Here is an 18,900-nt window from a genome sequence, read left to right as displayed (position 1 = left end):
TGACATCCTGAGCATCGATCCAGGCCTTTGGGATATGATGACATGCATCAAACCAAGCCTGACCACCTGATCCCGTTAGTTACCTCTTACGACAAGCAAGGGTTGCTGGAGATCAATTCTAACCTGGATTCATCACGGGACTTCAGTTTTGCTTTGTTCTCAAATAGTTATTAATAAACAAGTCAACACTAAATGGTCATTTCTTTTAAATTGAAGAAAAGCTTCACCGTAATTAATTGTTTGATTGGCATTACTTAGAAGTTGACAGATGACAAAGTAGACACATTTTATGGATAACAACTTCTCTAATACTGTAAAAACGGCGACGTTTCGGTATAGATCCTTTATACCATGGGGTTTAATGGTGGCAGATGGTCCTATGCCTGTGACACTACGATATTTAAACATTTCAAAGTCGCTGATTATATCAAGTATGGTGATGGAAAAATATACCTTTCCAGCCTCCTCCAGAAGCTCCGAGTCCCGCTTCTGGTTGCCAGTGACAGCCCTCATCTGGGCAGCACCTGGAGAAGTAGTGATATACAGAGAATCTCATCCGAGTCTTTTGATATCAAATATATCAACATGAGTTGACAAAAGTGGAAAAATTCCGAGGCTTGCCGAGGATTTTTGTCACTTTTATCAACGAGTGTTGATATATTTGATATCAAAAGACACAAAGGTGAGATTTTATTTATCACCCAACATCATTCTTTCAACTTTTTCAATTTGTAGACAGTAATAAGCAGTGTCTTCAGTGTAAAAAGTACTGCAAACAGCTTCAGTAGCAGAGCCATTAGTGATGTCATTTGATTGTGACGTCATGGTAACCAGTGACGTCACAATGGTCTGCAATGCATTGTGATGTAATTCCATTGCAGCGATAATTACAGTGTAGATATCGCTTGATCTAATCCAAGCGATATCTCCTGTGGGAGCCAGTTTTGGATGATAAATGATGCTTACAGGAAGTCATTGTTTGTTTGTTGTTTAACGCCACACTCAGCAATATTCCAGCTATATGACGGCGGTCTGTAAATAATCGAGCCTGGACCAGTCAATCCAGTGATTGATATCATGAGCAATGGTCCACACAATTGGGATCGATGACATGCATCAACCAAGTCAGCGAGCCTGACCACCCGATCCCAACAGTTGCCTCTCACGACAAGCATAGTCGCCTTTTACGGCCAGATGATATTTATTGTTTCTTGTCAGATAACACGTTCATCTTATCAAGTGACCTGACAAAGTTGATATTCTCGCAAGTGGCAGAGTCACTTTGTCAAATATTGATCCTGTTACTCAAAAAGAGAAAAGGAATGTTCTATTTATCAGGTATTTTCTAAGTAATCTTCATGATCTTATTCTGACAACAATAATATCCAGTAAGATCTGATTTAAAGTGTTAGTTCACTTGACTGAGATATCAATTTCATGTTTTCAGATAAAAAACGATATCTAGGGATTGGTTTGAGACTTTTCATCCATGACTGTACTGACAAAGGAAATGACACTCATATCAAAGCAAACAGTAGCATGATGCATATCTCCCCTGTTGGACCCTGTCGGACACTCACCTGCTAATGCCATGACAGGTACACCGCCCAGGACAACCAGAGCTAATTTCCAGCCAAAGATAAAGGCAATGACAAGACCGGCAGCCAGACCCACGATAGACTGAATCATGGTAGCTAGACGAATGCCTGTCGCCTGCAACAGAGTAACAGCACGTGAGGTTAGACTGACCTCAACAGCTTAAATAAATCAATGCAATTTTGACTTGGCAGTCATATTGCAACATCATTTTAGCCCATTACATTTCTGAAAGTTATCACTAAGAAACTTGACATGCTGTCCCTTCCCACAATGTCTGTAGTATTACTGCATTTCAACATCACTTTGGGCTTATGAAATTGAAATGTTGTGAATGATCACTGCAAAAGAGAGTCCCAAAGCTACTGTGGCCATATTTTGGGCATATATCATTATGATGTGGTATGAGTAACGTTTACAGTATTCGACGTAATAAGCGCCCGGGGCGCTCTCAAAACAAGAAAGAAGTGAGCAAAGCTCACATACCCCCGTTATCCCCGCTTGTCAACAACAAATAGTAAATAGTTTGTTAATGAATGAAATATTACATATTTCTAACTGATTTTAACTTCAATGTTTTAAAAACTAAGATTGAGTTCCAGTGACAATGGCTCTCCCCCCCCCCCCCACCCCCCCCCACCCCACCCCACCCTCCTCCCCACCCCCAAAGTTCACTATGAGGAAGGAGATCACCATGAACACCTTTGAATAAAAAATTGATTGAGGAGTTACATAAGAAGAATCATCAAAAGGACCAAAAATTGTTGATATAAAAACACATAAAAAATGGAACAATATCATATAAGAAAATCAATAAATTAATAATTTCCATCTAGCCTTAACAGATATGGTAAAGAATTCATAAATTCAAACTATCACAAAGCACAGATACTTATGATGATCTACATGTGTGGAAACGATTTTTTAAAATATATTAGGTATACAAAACCGTTCATCAAAATTTCTAAATTCCATCATGTTTCCATGAAAACAGCAAAAGACAAAACTTTCAGAATGTTATAAAAGATAAAAAAAACAATCATAGCGGTTAATGTAGCAAGTTTGCTGAAGCTAGGATACATAATATTGTAAACATGATCCGTAAAAAAACTCTACCAAAAATGTATGATTCCATGGAAACGGCAAAAATTAAAAATTCAGAATCTTCAAACTAGCAAAAGGCCCAAGTACTCAATGTGGTTAATGTGTGTAGCAAGTTTGGTGAAGCTAGGGTGCATGGTTAAAAAGATGTTTGGTGAAGCTAGGGTGCATGGTTAAAAAGTTATGGGCCATACAAAAGCTCAGACGGAAGGACGGACGGACGGACAGAAGGACGGACGGAAGGACGGATGAACAGAACGCTATATACCCCCGATTTACTTCGTAAACGGGGGTATAATTAGAAATAGGGGGCTCTTATTATAACTTTTTTTGGTAAATATAAAAAACAGAGTTAAAAGATCATAAATTTCGTAGTTTATGCTGACAGCCTGAAATGTTACAAAACAAAAGTATGTGCGTATCATACACGACAAATATATTTTCCAGAAATTAATTGCTCATAAGTAAGGGGGCATATAACTCACGAGTGCGTATTATACACGAATAAATAAATCTTGTGAACATTGATGAATCGGAAGGGGTGCTAACTGGGATTGTTCACTAGCCAATATATTAGCAAACATCGCTATGGGCACTTATTAGAGCAGGGCGCTTATTACGTCGAATACTGTAATACACATTTGTACATTTGCAACAACCATTGTTAATAATGTCATTTGAGAAATTTTCATAGCTAATAATGCATTCATAAATAACTAACATTTTTGACCATGGACGCATCTGTGGCCAGTCTTGTGGTCAAGGCACCTGACGAGTGCTTGGGGTCATCGAAGTAAGCCACATCCTGTCGGAGTATGTTCTTGAATGTCTTCAGTCTCAGCCTCATTGTCAGTCTCTCGCCTGATTGGCCAAATGAATAGGTCTAAAAGGGAACACAAATGGTCAAGTGAATTATTGTTCTGTTATTCGTGGGGTAATTCAACGCCCAGTCGTTGAAGGCTCTGCGATTCGCTGTGCAGAGTTGCGTCCCTTGGGCACGCCAAAAACCTATGATTGTGGATTCAAATCCCGGTTTGCCCCAATTATGTTTCTAGGTTTGTCAGCACCATACCCGTGCACGTGGGTTTCACCGAAGTGGTAAAATGTCTGCAACCTGCATCACTTTGGGCTTTCCTCCCACATTAAGCTGACATGCCGTGATATAACTGGAATAATGTTAAAAGCGGCGTTAAACCCATCTCACTCACTCTGTAATTCGTGAAAACAGTTTAGTCTCCCAATGGCTGTTGTGCCAGTTGTAACCTGGGCTGAAACCCTGTGAAGATTCCAGGGTAGAATCTGTCCCCATTGACCTGTGCTTGTCATCACAGTCGCCAAGAACTGATCAGGTGGTGTGACTGGGCTGGTTGCACGTCATCATGCGCTGACGGTGTGGATCAATTCTCATGATGTTCCTGGTCCAGACTCGATTCTTTACATATTGCCATGAGATTAAGCTGGAATATTGCTGACTGCTTGTAGCGTTTTAGTATCATATAATCAGTCACTCGCTTTATCCATACGATGTCTCTATATAAATGAGTGCGCACGTGTAACAGCGCCGGAAGTGTGTATTGAGCGCTAGCAGACCACATGGCTGCCGACTACACTTGAAAGAGTGTATTGACATGTAATGAGAGAATACAACCTTTCCCTGGAAAGCCGAGTGTTTGTTGTAGCTGCCAAAGTCATCACATAAATTGGCGACGAGGTAAAACTGGATGTCTTAGCGTTTTTGTGGACATTTTGTGTGATTAACGTCCGTCGTGTTTCACTCACTCCATAAACATGGCGTCGTCTACCTCCGGGAAGATCGACGAATTTAATACAGAGACTGACAGCTGGGACATTTATTGTGAGAGGTTAGACTTGTACTTTACGGCTAGAGGTGTTGATGACGAGGATGATGAGATGAAACGGGCTATTCTGCTTAGTGAAATGGGTAAGACAGCCTACACACTTCTCCGGAATTTGTGCGCTCCTACGAAACCTAAGGAAATGAGGTTTGCTGAGATAGTGAAAGTCATGCGCGATCATCAACACCCAACACCGTCAGTGATAGTTGAAAGACTTAAATTTCACAAGAGGGATAGAAAGTCTCAAGAGAGTGTTGCAGCGTATGCTTCCGAGTTGCGCAAATTGGCAAGTACATGTGACTTTGGTACTACTCTTGATGATTCACTTAGAGACAGACTAGTTTGTGGCATTAATAATGATGCAATACAGAGGAGGTTATTAGCAGAGAAAGCTCTGGATTACAATAAGGCTTATACACTAGCACAGTCAATGGAATTGGCAGCAAAGAATGTAGAAGATATTAAAGTTGGTGCTTCAAGTGTTTCAGCAGCTACAGGGGGTAACATGCACAAGATGTCATCATCTCAACATGCTCCTGTCTACCCGCCATGTGACAGATGTGGTTTACGAAATCACAAATCTCCGGACTGTCATTTTCGTACCTCAAAGTGTTACAATTGTGGTAAGATTGGCCACATTGGGAAGGTATGTCGTCAGTCACAGAATAGTAAAGGTTATCGTTGTGGACGTGGCTCGTATCGATCTAGAGGTCAAGGTCGAAGTCGGGGTCAGCACAAGCGTTCAGCGACAAATCAGGTCACTCCGGATAACTATGATGATGTTGAAAGTGAAATATATGACATTTACAAGATGGAGACTAGCTCTACACCTTTTGTTGGGAGGAGAGAGAAGGAACCACCAATGTTTATTGATTTAGCACTTAATGGTCAGCCATTAAGCATGGAGCTGGATACAGGTGCAACATTTTCAGTGATTAATGAGGACACTTACAGATCGTTAGGGAAAGATCCACCCAAACTAGGACCTCCTCATACCTTGTTACGTACTTACCTAGGTGAGAAGATACCTCTGCTTGGTTCATGCTCAGTGAAAGTGAACTACGGCAAACAGTCAGCAGAACTGCCAGTGATTGTAGTGAAAGGGAGAAGAGCTAATCTCTTTGGTCGCGACTGGCTGCGACATGTTCGTCTAGACTGGGGAACAATCCTCAGAGTTGATTGTGATGATGTGCAAAGTATCCTTAACTCACATTCTGATGTCTTCAAGGAGGAACTTGGTGAGTTGAAAGATACAAAAGTGAAGATTAACATATCTATTCCTTCACAACCACGCTTCTACAAGCACAGGAACATGGCCTATGCCTTGAGGGACAAGGTTGAGAATGAACTTGAACGATTAGAGCAGCAGGGTGTCATAAAACCAGTGCAGTACTCAGAGTGGGCAGCACCCATCGTACCAGTGTTGAAGTCGGATCAGTCTTCAGTGCGCATATGTGGAGATTACAAACTAACAGTCAACCAGGTAGCTAAACCAGATTGTTACCCAATACCCAGGATTGAGGACTTATTTGCATCACTCTCAGGTGGTCGCAAGTTTACGAAATTGGACATGAGTAATGCCTACCAGCAGTTAGTGTTGGATGATGATTCCAAGAAACTCACCACAATTAACACCCATAAAGGTCTATACGAGTACCAACGATTACCTTTTGGGGTGTCGGCAGCTCCTGCTATCTTCCAGCGGACAATTGAATGTCTTCTCAGCGACTTGCCACATGTGTGCGTCTACCTCGATGATATTCTCGTCACAGGTGTTGATGATGCAGAACACAACAAGAATCTGAATGAAGTCCTTGACAGATTGCAGAAAGCAGGTTTGCGTCTAAACGCTTCAAAGTGTCACATCAAGAAAGACTCAGTCACTTACCTGGGACACCGGATTGACGAACAGGGACTGCATCCATTAGAGGAGAAGGTAAACGCTATTGTGTCCGCACCAGCTCCTCAGAATGTGACAGAGTTAAAGTCATTCCTTGGGATGGTACAGTACTACCAGAGATTCCTGCCAAATCTCTCCACGACGTTAGTGCCACTACATGGGTTACTACAAAAGGACGCTCCATGGTCATGGACCAAGAAGCATGATACAGTATTTCTAAAGGTGAAATCTCACTTGTCTTCATGTAAGGTCTTGACTCACTACAATCCAGACCTTCCTCTCAACTTAGCAGCTGATGCTTCTCCATATGGAGTAGGTGCCGTCCTGTCACACATCATGCCAGATGGTACTGAGAAGCCTGTGGTGTTTGCGTCACGTTCCTTGTCACCTGCAGAAAAGAACTATTCACAGCTTGATAAAGAAGCACTGGCAATAGTGTTTGGCATAAAGAAATTCCACCAGTATTTGTTCGGACGGAAATTTCAGCTGTTATCAGATCACAAACCCCTCATGGGTCTACTTGATGCAGAGAAAGGCATTCCAGTGATGGCGTCAGCCAGACTCCAGAGATGGGCCTTGATGCTGGCAGCGTATGATTACAGTATTGTGTATAAACCAGGCTCAAAGTTAGCAAACGCAGATTGTTTGAGCAGATTGCCTCTGCAAACCCCTGTGTCTGTGCCGCCTGTTCCAGGAGACACAATAATGCTCCTCGAGAACATGGCAGAATTCCCAGTGAATGTGCGACAAATTCAGTTTTGGACAAGGAAGGATCCCTTGTTAGCTAGAGTGAAGAAGTTAGTGGAATGTGGTTTTCCAGAAAACCTGAAGCCAGATACAGAGCTAAAGCCATATATTCAGAAGAAAACTGAGCTAAGTGTTCAGGATGGTGTGATTCTGTGGGGTAACAGAGTAGTGGTTCCACCTCAGGGTAGGAAACAGTGTGTAGATGTGTTGCATGAAGCTCACCCTGGAATAGCGAGGATGAAATCTATTGCAAGAGGTCTTGTATGGTGGCCGTGCATTGATTCAGAGCTGGAGAACAAGGTCAGGACTTGTTCCATATGTCAGGAGAGTCGTTCTTCACCCTGCGAAGCAAAGTTACATCCGTGGGACTGGCCGTCCAAACCATGGTCACGTCTGCACATTGATTATGCAGGTCCCTTACAAGGTCAAATGTTCCTCATCATCGTAGACTCTCACTCTAAGTGGATGGATGTTTTCCCTGTCAACAGTGCAACTACGAGTGCCACTCTTGAGTGTCTTCGGAGAACATTTTCCATTCATGGTCTACCTGAGACAATAGTGTCTGATAATGGGACATGTTTCACAAGTGATGAATTTGCTATATTCATCAAGAGAAATGGTATTCAACACATCTGTACATCCCCTTACCATCCAGCGTCCAATGGACTGGCAGAGAGGAGTGTCCAGACGTTCAAACAGGGATTTAAGAAGCTCAGCGGCGGTTCCATCAACACCAGGGTGTCAAGATTCCTGTTCAGGTATCGTAACACACCGCAGACTACGACAGGGTCATCTCCAGCGCAGTTACTATTGGGAAGACGTCCACGTTCCCATCTTGACTTGCTTCACCCTGACATCGGTGTTAAAGTTCAACATAAACAAGAGAAGCAGGCAAACTACCACAATAGACATACAAAGTCGCGAGAGTTCGCTGTCGGTGATCTTGTTTACGTCAGGAACTTTCTTGGTAAGCCTAAATGGTTACCAGGGGAGATAATCCAGTGTACAGGTCCTATCTCCTTCAGAGTCAGCTTGGAAAATAACAAAATGGCGAGGCGACATGTAGATCACCTCATCAAGCGTTATGTGGACCCCGATGCTGTGAAACCAGAATCCCAAGAATTGTTGGAAGAAAGTGAAGTGTCAAAGTCTGTCATCACTTTCTCACCAGAGCTCCCAGAGCCTAGTTCTGTACCAGTATCACCCGCAGACACGCCATTTCCGCGTACCAGGTTACCTACATGTGACACTAGTCCAGAACTGTCCTCATCTGTTGAGTTGAGAAGATCGACTCGTGAGCGTCGAGCTCCAGATAGACTGAATCTGTAAACTACTGTATTTCATTGTTAAGTGTTCTTATTTAGATTGAACTTTAAGGTGCATGCTCAATTCATTTATTTCAGAAACCATGTGAATGAACATTAAGTTTTTGAATTTCAGTGTTCAAGAATACTCCAGTGAACTTTATGGGAAAATTTCCATGGAACTCTTTGAGTTGATCACTATTTCTTTCTCAGTGACTGACGAGTTAGTAACATTGTTCACTAATTGCTTAAACAACAAGTTGTTAACTAAAGGGGGAGGAATGTAGCGTTTTAGTATCATATAACCAGTCACTCGCTTTATCCATACGATGTCTCTATATAAATGAGTGCGCACGTGTAACAGCGCCGGAAGTGTGTATTGAGCGCTAGCCGACCACATGGCTGCCGACTACACTTGACAGAGTGTATTGACATGTAATGAGAGAATACAACCTTTCCCTGGAAAGCCGAGTGTTTGTTGTAGCTGCCAAAGTCATCACCCTGCTGCATCAAACATCATTCACTTATTCGCTCACCTGGTTAAAACACGTTTTTGCTCGCGCACACATACACACACTAAAAATGGATGTGATTGCTTGACAACCAACTGTTTCTCTCTTCCACCAACTCTCTTAACCTTAAGTCAAGATTGCCTCCCTTTTAGTAAAAGTTTTTTGGTTTGGTTTGCTGTTTTACGCCGCACTCAGCAATATTCCAGCTATATGACAGCAGTCTGTAAATAATCGAATCTGAACCTGACAATCCAGGAATTGATATCATGAACATTGATCCACACAATTGGGATCGATGACATGTATCAACCAAGTCAGCGAGCCTGACCACCCGATCCCGTTAGTCGCCTCTTACCACAAGCATAGTCGGCTTTTACGGCAAGCATGGGTTGCTGAAGACCTGTTCTACCCCAGATCTTCATGGGTAGTCAGTGATAAGAACAATCATGAGTTATACATTTTTCACTATAGCTGGAATGGAGGCATTTTTTATGTAGATTTAAGGTGATGAGAAATGCGGGGATGTTCAGGGTATAATTCTTTATATGTGTACAATGAATAAAGTCAAATTATGTACTGTACTCTGATATGACTGGAATGTAGTTAATAGTGGCATCAAGCAATACCTGGATAGAGTTCGTGAGGAAATTAGCACCACCTAGCGCCAGGAACATGAGGCTCCAGAACACAGCGTCATCCTTCAGCTGGTCTCCTGTCTCTCCGAACACCTGGAGACAGTGGAGGGTCATATCATTAACACTTACACGTAGCACCTTACAGGCTCTACTACACCAAATCAGAACCAGTTGGGACAGTGCGGTTTTTGTAGGAAGCCTTCAGTGCAGATCGAGAGATATCTGCAGGCTGTGATTGGAGGATATTCTGTAAGATTTTTATGTCTTTTAAATCTACATCCATCTAGTTATTAAAACTTACCATGTTTTTCTATATTTAGTACTGTCTTTTTCAATATGATGACTTATGCTGAATGTGATCACAGCTATTTTCAAGTAGGTGACATTTGGTGCGAAACTGGGGGTGGTACGTGTGTTTAGCTTCCTGTACTCGGAAAAGGAGCTGGCTAAGCTAGTCATTTTTATGTTTTTATTGCTGCTCTAAGGCCAAACTGTGCACACACGTACAGGTAATAACTGTTGAATGCTTAGTTAATTTTTAAAAATATAACGTTACTATGGAAATCTATGGGAAAACATTTGGTTGTGTGTAACCTGCAGGACATTTAAGGCCAAACAAATTGAATTGCTTGTTTAATAGACTTTTTTGGTCACAATGGAAACAAACATATCAGTATCAGGTTCATTAAAAGAAAGTCCTGATATGAAAATACCAAATATTGTTACTAATATACAAATATATATTAACAATAAATTAAAAAAACCCATAAAGTAACGCATCAGTAAAACATGACAGTAAAAAACATAGTTTTTAACTAATATTTTTACTTATCTGGCATGTACAAGGAATGCACATACTTTGAATGAAAGAGTGCCAATACTGATTTCCCACTCTAAGGCTAAGAAAAATAATAGTCTTGGTTCTCAGGCACTGCCCACATCATCATTAAGTTCATTGCATGTTTCCATTTTCAATTTTGGGGGGGCATTGTGTTTAAGTATTAGGATTATTATATTTTTTTGAAAATGGAAATAAAAACAAAAAGTGTGGCAGACTTTATGATGATGCGGGTGGTGCCTGAGAACCAAGACTAATATATTTTTTTTAGCCTAAAAAACACATAGCAAATCAAACAAATAATAATGATATTCTTATAGGAAATGCAACGCAACAGTTTTGAGATAAAAAAAGAATAGACCAATTACTGAAAACCCAAAGGAGACTGATAATATGATTACAAATTATTATCGTTTATAACTGAAAAGTATTTTTATAGAATTGATTTTACGCACCCTGATAATTTCACTGAAGAAAACGGCAAACAGTGGCATAGTGCAGCCATTGAGGGAGGCAGCGATACACCCCATGATGATGAAAGGCAATTCAGGTGAATTCTCCTGCATCATTCGACAAAACCCAGGTTTCTTGACTTCCTCTTCCTGCCAAGCATAATAACATTTATCATCCAAAACTGACTACCACAGGAGATAACGCTTAAGGATTGATGATGTTGTTTTTGTTGACGTTCATCAGCTGATGAAGACAGTGCCTCATGTGAAGCGCTTCATGGTAAGTTTGCTCACGTGAGGCACTGTCTTCATCAGCTGATGAATGTCAACAAATACAACTTCAATCCTTATATTGACAGAGACATAAATCACAACAAAACAATCCATTAAACATCGAAAATTAATTATTTAAAGCGAACTATATGAACGCGGAGAGTCGTGACGTCATCCGTCCCAAACATTCCATTTGGAGTGACATCCCTTGGTTTTACAAACGGCAGAAAATGGAGGCTACGGCAAGGTCATTCACTTGAAATCAAAGTTGCACCCAGTAAAGTTAGCGTTGGAAAGAAATTCAGACCCGGCTGATGCTGAAAATGGATTAATATTAACGTTCTGTGAATTTTGGGTGTGTGTTTAAGACATACTACGGCTGCTGATGACAGGGATTACTGCTTGAGGTGGGGTGGTTGGATTTCCCAAAGCAATACACGACAGTGTTGAGATCAGTGATTTCTTTTGGTAAGTCAAGCATTCTCTGTTATAGCTTCGAATGGATGCTTCATTTCGGTGACACGATATTTACAGGATCTGTCTGGCTTCAAAGCCTGCATCATTCATAGCCTGAATCTATATCTTTTGATATCAAGGAAAGCCCCAGAGTTTTAAATCTTCATTTGACTTGTGTTGCTATATTTGGTATCAAAGAAACACTACAATACTGCCATTAAAATAAATAAACAAAAAGACCAACCAAATTCATGTTAAACAGAACTGTCACCCATTTATTAGGCAAAGCATCAAATCAAACATTATTACATTGATTTCAAGACTTAAGTTTACAAAGAATGAGGAAAGGTAAAGGAATATTTGTCCCAGCAGAATAGTTAAATTTGAAAGTTATGGAAACATGTTTAAATGGCTAACAACAAGCTTTTCTTTCTTACACCTGCAAGTTCTGGACTTCTTTCATGATCAACCAGCTAAAATGGCTAAAATGGGTTAAAAAGGCAGGCTTTACAACTTCAAAATATAAGCAAACTATGAGCAAGTCTGTTTGACCCAAGATGAATTTTGTGCCATATGTCTTGAAAAGTCTTAGTCTTCATGTCCTGGAAAATCAGCTCCGGTCAAAGACTTGATCAGGTTCAAATATACCAAAATCAACACATAGTATCGTCATCTCTGGTATTGCTAAAAATCCAAAACATGGAAGTGTGAAGAGAACAAAGCTGAATTCTCTTTCATGTGAAAACTTTCAAAGAAAATTCTAAAATATCACTGATTCAACTAAACAATCATCACAAATATTATTTTCCTATTTTTCTCTAAAATCATCACACAAAAATATTTTGATCTTATTTTTTCTAAAATTATCACAAATGCTATATTCCTGTTTTACATACACCTACCTCTGCCTCTTCTTCCTTTGTTTTTGGTTTGGATGTTTGACTTGACACCTGACGGGAAACCTGGCGGTCTGCTGCAGGGGTCTTGGCTTTCGATGACTGGCGTTTAAAGTCCACACGTTTGAAGGGTTCTCCATCAGAGACATGACCGTTCTCAACTGAATATGAAAAAAAACATGGAATATATAATTCAAAGAAAATTATTAAATAAAGTTTTAGATAAAGTGTATTTTTACTGTTCCAATCTGGAATTCAAAACACAACCAGCAGATCCAATCATGACAAAGGGACACAACTCCACACAGTGACCTACAGCACCCAGACCCAGGGGTCCGGAAAATTTAAAATCCCAATCGGACATTTACATTTATGCCACGCCCCCTTCAAACAGCGTGTTTTAGTACGACTTTTTACACACAAATTACAAGTTATTACGTATTCATAATATGATGAATTATGAATTGTTTCAATTTAAATTGTTTAATTCACCGGACAATTAATAACAAATAATATCATTTTAGATATATATGGAAAACATACTTTTTAAAATGTACGGACAGAAAAATTTAAATGTCCGGTAAGCAATAATTTAAACCGGACATTTGAGATTCCCAATCGGACATGTCCGGCGCATATGATGGTTTCCGGACCCCTGCCCAGACCACTGTGCTGTAGAGAAACCGGTTCCATACCGGATGCTTTCTTGTCATCAGCATCGACCTCCTCCGCGATGGTCTGCAGAGTGACCAGCTGGTAGTACGGCCCGTTGTGGGACATCAGCTCAGAGTGTTTGCCCTGTTCCACGATCTCGCCGTCCTGCAGCACGTAGATGACGTCGGCGTTCTGGATTGTGGATAGTCGGTGAGCAACCATGATAGTCGTGCGTCCTTCTCGGGCCTGTTGGGGAGATCAGTGAGATATGCTGACTTGTGATTCTAGTGATCTTATCAGTATTATGTTATGATCATGTCCGAAGTCCTATACCTTGTGTAGTGTTATGACATATGTCCGAGGTCCTATACCTTGTGTAGTGTTATGACATATGTCCGAGGTCCTTGTGTAATGTTATGACACATGTCCGAGGTCTTTGTGTAATGTTATGACATATGTCCGAGGTCTTTGTGTTATGTTATGACACATGTCCGAGGTCTGTGTGTTATGTTATGACATATGTCCGAGGTCCTTGTGTAATGTTATGACATATGTCTGAGGTCCTTGTGTAATGTTATGACACATGTCTGAGGTCCTTGTGTAATGTTATGACACATGTCCGAGGTCTTTGTGTAATGTTATGACATGTCCGAGGTCTTTGTGTTATGTTATGACATATGTCCGAGGTCTTTGTGTAATGTTATGACACATGTCTGAGGTCTTTTGTGTAATGTTATGACACGTCCAAGGTCCTTGAGTAATTTTATGACACATGTCCGAGATCTTTGTGTAATGTTATGACATATGTCCGAGGTCTTTGTGTTATGTTATGACACATGTCCGAGGTCCTTGTGTAATGTTATGACACATGTCTGAGGTCCTTGTGTAATGTTATGACACGTCCAAGGTCCTTGAGTAATTTTATGACACATGTCCGAGATCTTTGTGTAATGTTATGACATGTCCGAGGTCCTTGTGTAATGATATGACATATGTCCGAGGTCCTTGTGTAATGATATGACACATGTCTGAGGTCCTTGTGTAATGTTATGATCATGTCCGAAGTCCTATACCTTGTGTAATGTTATGGCATATGTCCGAGGTCCTCGTGTAATGTTATGACATATGTCTGAGGTCCTTGTGTAATGTTATGACACATGTCCGAGGTCCTTGTGTAATGTTATGACACATGTCCGAGGTCTTTGTGTAATGTTATGACATATGTCCGAGGTCCTTGTGTAATGTTATGACACATGTCCGAGGTCTTTGTGTAATGTAATGACACATGTCCGAGGTCTTTGTGTAATGTTATGACATGTCAGAGGTCCTTGTGTAATGTTGTGACATATGTCCGAGGTCTTTGTGTAATGTAATGACACATGTCCGAGGTCTTTGTGTAATGTTATGACATGTCAGAGGTCCTTGTGTAATGTTATGACATGTCAGAGGTCCTTGTGTAATGTTGTGACATACGTCCGAGGTCTTTGTGTAATGTTATGACATATGTCCAAGGTCCTATATCTTGTGTAATGTTATGACACATGTCCAAGGTCCTATATCTTGTCTTGTTTTAGAATATATATCTTAGTTCCTATACTTTGTGTAGTCTTATGATATATTGTCTTGTGTTATAATATATATCTGAGGTCCTAAACCTTGTTTGGTGTTTGGATATATGTCTGAGGTCCCATACCTTGTCTAGAGCCGCCTGCACTACGCCCTCGCTCGCAGAGTCCAGAGCTGAGGTGGCCTCATCCAACAAAAGGATCTTGGGGTCGCGGACCAGGGCGCGGGCGATGGCCACCCTCTGTTTCTGTCCTCCAGATAGCTGAGCTCCCCGCTCTCCAACCAGGGTATCGTAACCCTGAAACAAAGCATAGTTCTGTAACATCTCAACTATTAAAACATAGCATGGTGATTTCTGGCTGGGTTACATCCTCAAGTATCCAGGGTACTAATGCTAAATATAACTTCTTTCTATGATGATTAATACCCTTGACCCATTTGCCGCCATAGCTTTGTCTCGGAAGTGATGTCACTATTCAATCGTGACCAACTCGTCTTATTCCGGGACAAGCCGATTAGCAACTCGTGCCCCTCTCGTGGCCATTTTTGTGACTGTGACTCTAAACGCAAAGGGCATAGCCAAAAGAATTGCCAACTCATTGCGCAATGATTCACGAACATTCCCCCATATATCATATATATTCCAGATGCTACTGAAAACAAATCAGGACTAACATTACAAAACAAAATGACGGAACATATTTAACCGTATCTTGGGTATATTTTTAAATGCACGTAAAATCAAAAATCGTTCCTGAGGGATCCTTTGACCAAACTACTTGAAGTCATACGCGCATTCTGATTGTTTTGTCATAGTTTCGCACATAACATTCAACTTAGCAAAGAAGTTCTCTCACTCATGAGATTTATTTCATAGGACAGAATTATTTAGCAGTGTGTTATTCAAACCAGGCTGAAAAAGAAGCTATGACAGTGTACGAGCCCAGGGTATTGAAAGAATTAAGATATAATAGACAGGATACACAAGGATGATTAGGCTTGAACCAACTGGCAGCTTAGCAAGTTTGAGTAAAGTAATATAAAACCTACCGTGATTGACTATGAACTTTTATGCGACGTTTAAAACCGACTACAAGAAAATGTGTCATGGTATACAAGAGTAAGTACATATTGCTGAAGGGTTAACTGGAAGGGTACTATAGAACTGTACTAGGGTTGAATTGAGATAACATAGCTAAATAAGCGAGACATAAGTTCAAGAAACATTCTTCCAAGAAAACGTTTCAAATACGAATATTTTCATTTCATTTTATTTTTCACTTTTGAAAATTAAAAGAAGCCTTCTTGATAAAACAAGTCAAATAATTATTCAAAGCCTTATGAAATCTGTTTGTTTGTGTAACAATGCTGTCCACATGTGGGGTTTCAATGTGCTGGTCACGTTGGGGTGGTAAGTTGGTTGGTTTAAATGTTGTTTTACGCCACACTCGGCAATATTCCAGCTCTATGACGGCGGTGGGTGATAAGGTGGAACTGGTGGTCAGATTTGGTGACTTGTTTGATTGTGTGTCATCATACAACATTGATATTAGCTCACAATATCGATCACTGGATTGTCTGGTCCAGACTCAGTTATTTACAGGCTGCAATCATAGAAGTGGAGTGAATAAGTGAGTATGGTTTTACGCCGCTTTTAGCAATATTCCAGCAATATCACAGCAGGGGACACCAGAAATGGGCTTCACACATTGTACCCATGTCGGGAATCTAACCGGGTCTTTGGCATGACTAGCGAACGCTTTAACCACTAGGCTACCCGACTACCCCCATACAAGTGCAATAATGCTGAGTGCAGCAAACAAACAAAACCCCGTAGTCAGCAATATTCCATGTCAGTAAGTAGGTAACTGTGTCTGCACCTCATCATACCATCCACTGAGTCGCCCCTTGATGAACCCAGGCCCTCAGGATGATTTGATATAAGTTTATAAAATAAATATATGTATAAAAAAAATCATATCAGTACCTTCCCAGTCACTTTGCTCAAAATTATTTAACAGTTTGTGGCCGAGTTATTTTCTATTTCATTTTACATGTACCACCATTTACTTTCCTTAAATTCACCTTGTTTTGAGGTGAGTGAGTATGGTTTTATGCTGCTTTTAGCAATATTCCAGCAATATCATGGCAGGGGAAACCAGAAAATGGGCTTCACGCGTTGCACCCATGTGGAGGAATCAAACCCAGGTCTTTGGCGTGACGAGGCAACGCTTACCCACTAGGCTACCCAACCCCGACCACCCTTTGCTATAAGGGGAAGAGAAACTCCAAGCTGCTGCTGGTGCTGCTTCTGCTTGTGTGATCAGGACTCACCTGGGGTAGTTTGGTGATGTAGTCGTGAGCGTTAGCCTGCTTAGATGCCTTCATGATGTCTGCCTCAGTTGCATCAGGGTTGCCGAGGAGAATATTCTCCCTGATAGTGCAGCCAAACAGAATTGGTTCCTGTGACACGATGCCGATATTTTGTCTGAGCCAGGCGATGTTCAGTTCCTTCAAGTTGGTGTTATCCAGGTACACCTGTGTAAGTGAGTGAGTTGGATTAAATGGAGAGTTCCAGTTCCAGATTTATGTAGTAGGAAAGGCAGCAGTGAAGCAGATCATAGGAGTTTACAACATTTGATGAAACAAATGAGAATGGGTATGAATCTGACAAATAAAGAATCAGGATAAAGGTGAATCTGGGGTTCAAATAAATTATCATATTATCCTGGCATGCCTAAGGGATGCAACTCTTCATGGTAAATTGCAGTTATATTGTAAGAGAGTGAGATAAAAGATTTAAAAAAAATAAAGATTAATAAAAGCTTTTTGTAGATGGATGATACATATTTTCACACTAAACACATTTCTCTTAGTAAAATTTATAGCATTAGGAATACAGTGTCTCAAATGCCTGGTACCTTCCAAGGAATTACTGACAGAAAATTGGCATTAGGAATACAGTGTCTCAAATGCCTGGTACCTTCCAAGGAATTACTGACAGAAAATTGGCATTAGGAATACAGTGTCTCAAATGCCTGGTACCTTCTAAGGAATTACTGACCTAAAATTCAAATGATAATTTGTTACTTTGGTACCATGGTTTTGAATTTACCTACAAGGAATTCTATACAGGCTAACATGATCATGATGACATAAACTTGACCTACATTTCCTGAATCTGGGTCATAGAACCTCTGAATGAGGTTTACTGTGGTAGACTTGCCACACCCACTGGCGCCAACGAGCGCCACGGTCTGCCCGGGCTGAACCGTCAGGTTGAAGTTCTTCATCACCTGCAATACAAGGTCGTAAGTTACAGATGGATGAAGGATGGAAGAAAGGAAGAATGGATGAATATGCCACCACAAGTTTGGTTTTTGGTCTTTACTTGACACATATTGTCAAGGCTGTCGTAAAATCATTGCCATTTTTGGATTGATGAAAAATAGGTTGATAGTATTTTTTGTTGCTCACCCTGCTAAGTGTATATATGCAACACTATCAAAGGAGAAAACAATAACGAGTACAAATAGTTTCTGGCTCATGAGTCTGTTGCCTACCTTCACTTCTTTCCTGGTTGGGTAGGAAAACTCCACATTTCGGAACTCAATGAGTCCTTTGACTGACTGCAGTCGAATCCCAGCATCAGCAGAGGCATCGATTGACGGTACCTGCAACAGAGATATGTCAGGTACACAATAAAATGTCACAGAAGCATGTCAGGTACACAATTATTGTATCGTAAATGTAACAGGTAGATGTAACATTGAATTGTAAATGTAACAGGTAGATGTCACGTAGAGAGGTAAATGTAACAGGTAGAGTGAGTGAGTGAGTTGGGTTTAACGCCGCTTTTAACAGTATTCCAGTTACATCACGGCGTGTCAGCTTAATGTGGGAGGGAAGCCCGAAGTGATGCAGGTCTCAGATGTTTACCACTTCGGTGAAACCCACTAGTACGGGTATGGTGCTGACAAACCTAGAAACATAATCGGGGCGAACCAGGATTCGAACCCACAATCATAGGTTTCTGGCGTGCCCAAGGGACGCAACTCTGCACAGCGAATCACGGCGCCTTAGACGACTGGGCCACCCCTGCCCCCTGTTACAG

The 18,900-nt window shown here is 40.9% G+C and overlaps 1 protein-coding gene across 1 annotated transcript in view; it reads right to left on the bottom strand.

Moving 5' to 3' along the window:
* The window catches only part of LOC139472013 (ATP-dependent translocase ABCB1-like), a 161,448-nt gene that overhangs the window by 117,651 nt on the left and 24,897 nt on the right, over positions 1–18,900 (bottom strand). The window contains exons 11-21 of the mRNA XM_071254521.1: positions 18,350–18,460; positions 17,957–18,082; positions 17,121–17,324; positions 14,914–15,084; positions 13,262–13,466; positions 12,573–12,727; positions 10,945–11,091; positions 9,643–9,744; positions 3,419–3,580; positions 1,581–1,713; positions 454–524 (exon numbers count right to left, since the gene is read on the bottom strand). Of these exons, the coding sequence (XP_071110622.1) occupies positions 454–524; positions 1,581–1,713; positions 3,419–3,580; positions 9,643–9,744; positions 10,945–11,091; positions 12,573–12,727; positions 13,262–13,466; positions 14,914–15,084; positions 17,121–17,324; positions 17,957–18,082; positions 18,350–18,460 (1,587 nt within the window). The remainder of the gene's footprint in view (positions 1–453; positions 525–1,580; positions 1,714–3,418; positions 3,581–9,642; positions 9,745–10,944; positions 11,092–12,572; positions 12,728–13,261; positions 13,467–14,913; positions 15,085–17,120; positions 17,325–17,956; positions 18,083–18,349; positions 18,461–18,900) is intronic.

The sequence above is a fragment of the Haliotis cracherodii genome, unplaced genomic scaffold, assembly GCF_022045235.1.
Source record: "Haliotis cracherodii isolate W230 unplaced genomic scaffold, xgHalCrac1.p SCAF_23, whole genome shotgun sequence".
NCBI lineage: Eukaryota > Metazoa > Mollusca > Gastropoda > Lepetellida > Haliotidae > Haliotis > Haliotis cracherodii.
This window is presented reverse-complemented; position numbering and strand designations above follow the sequence as displayed.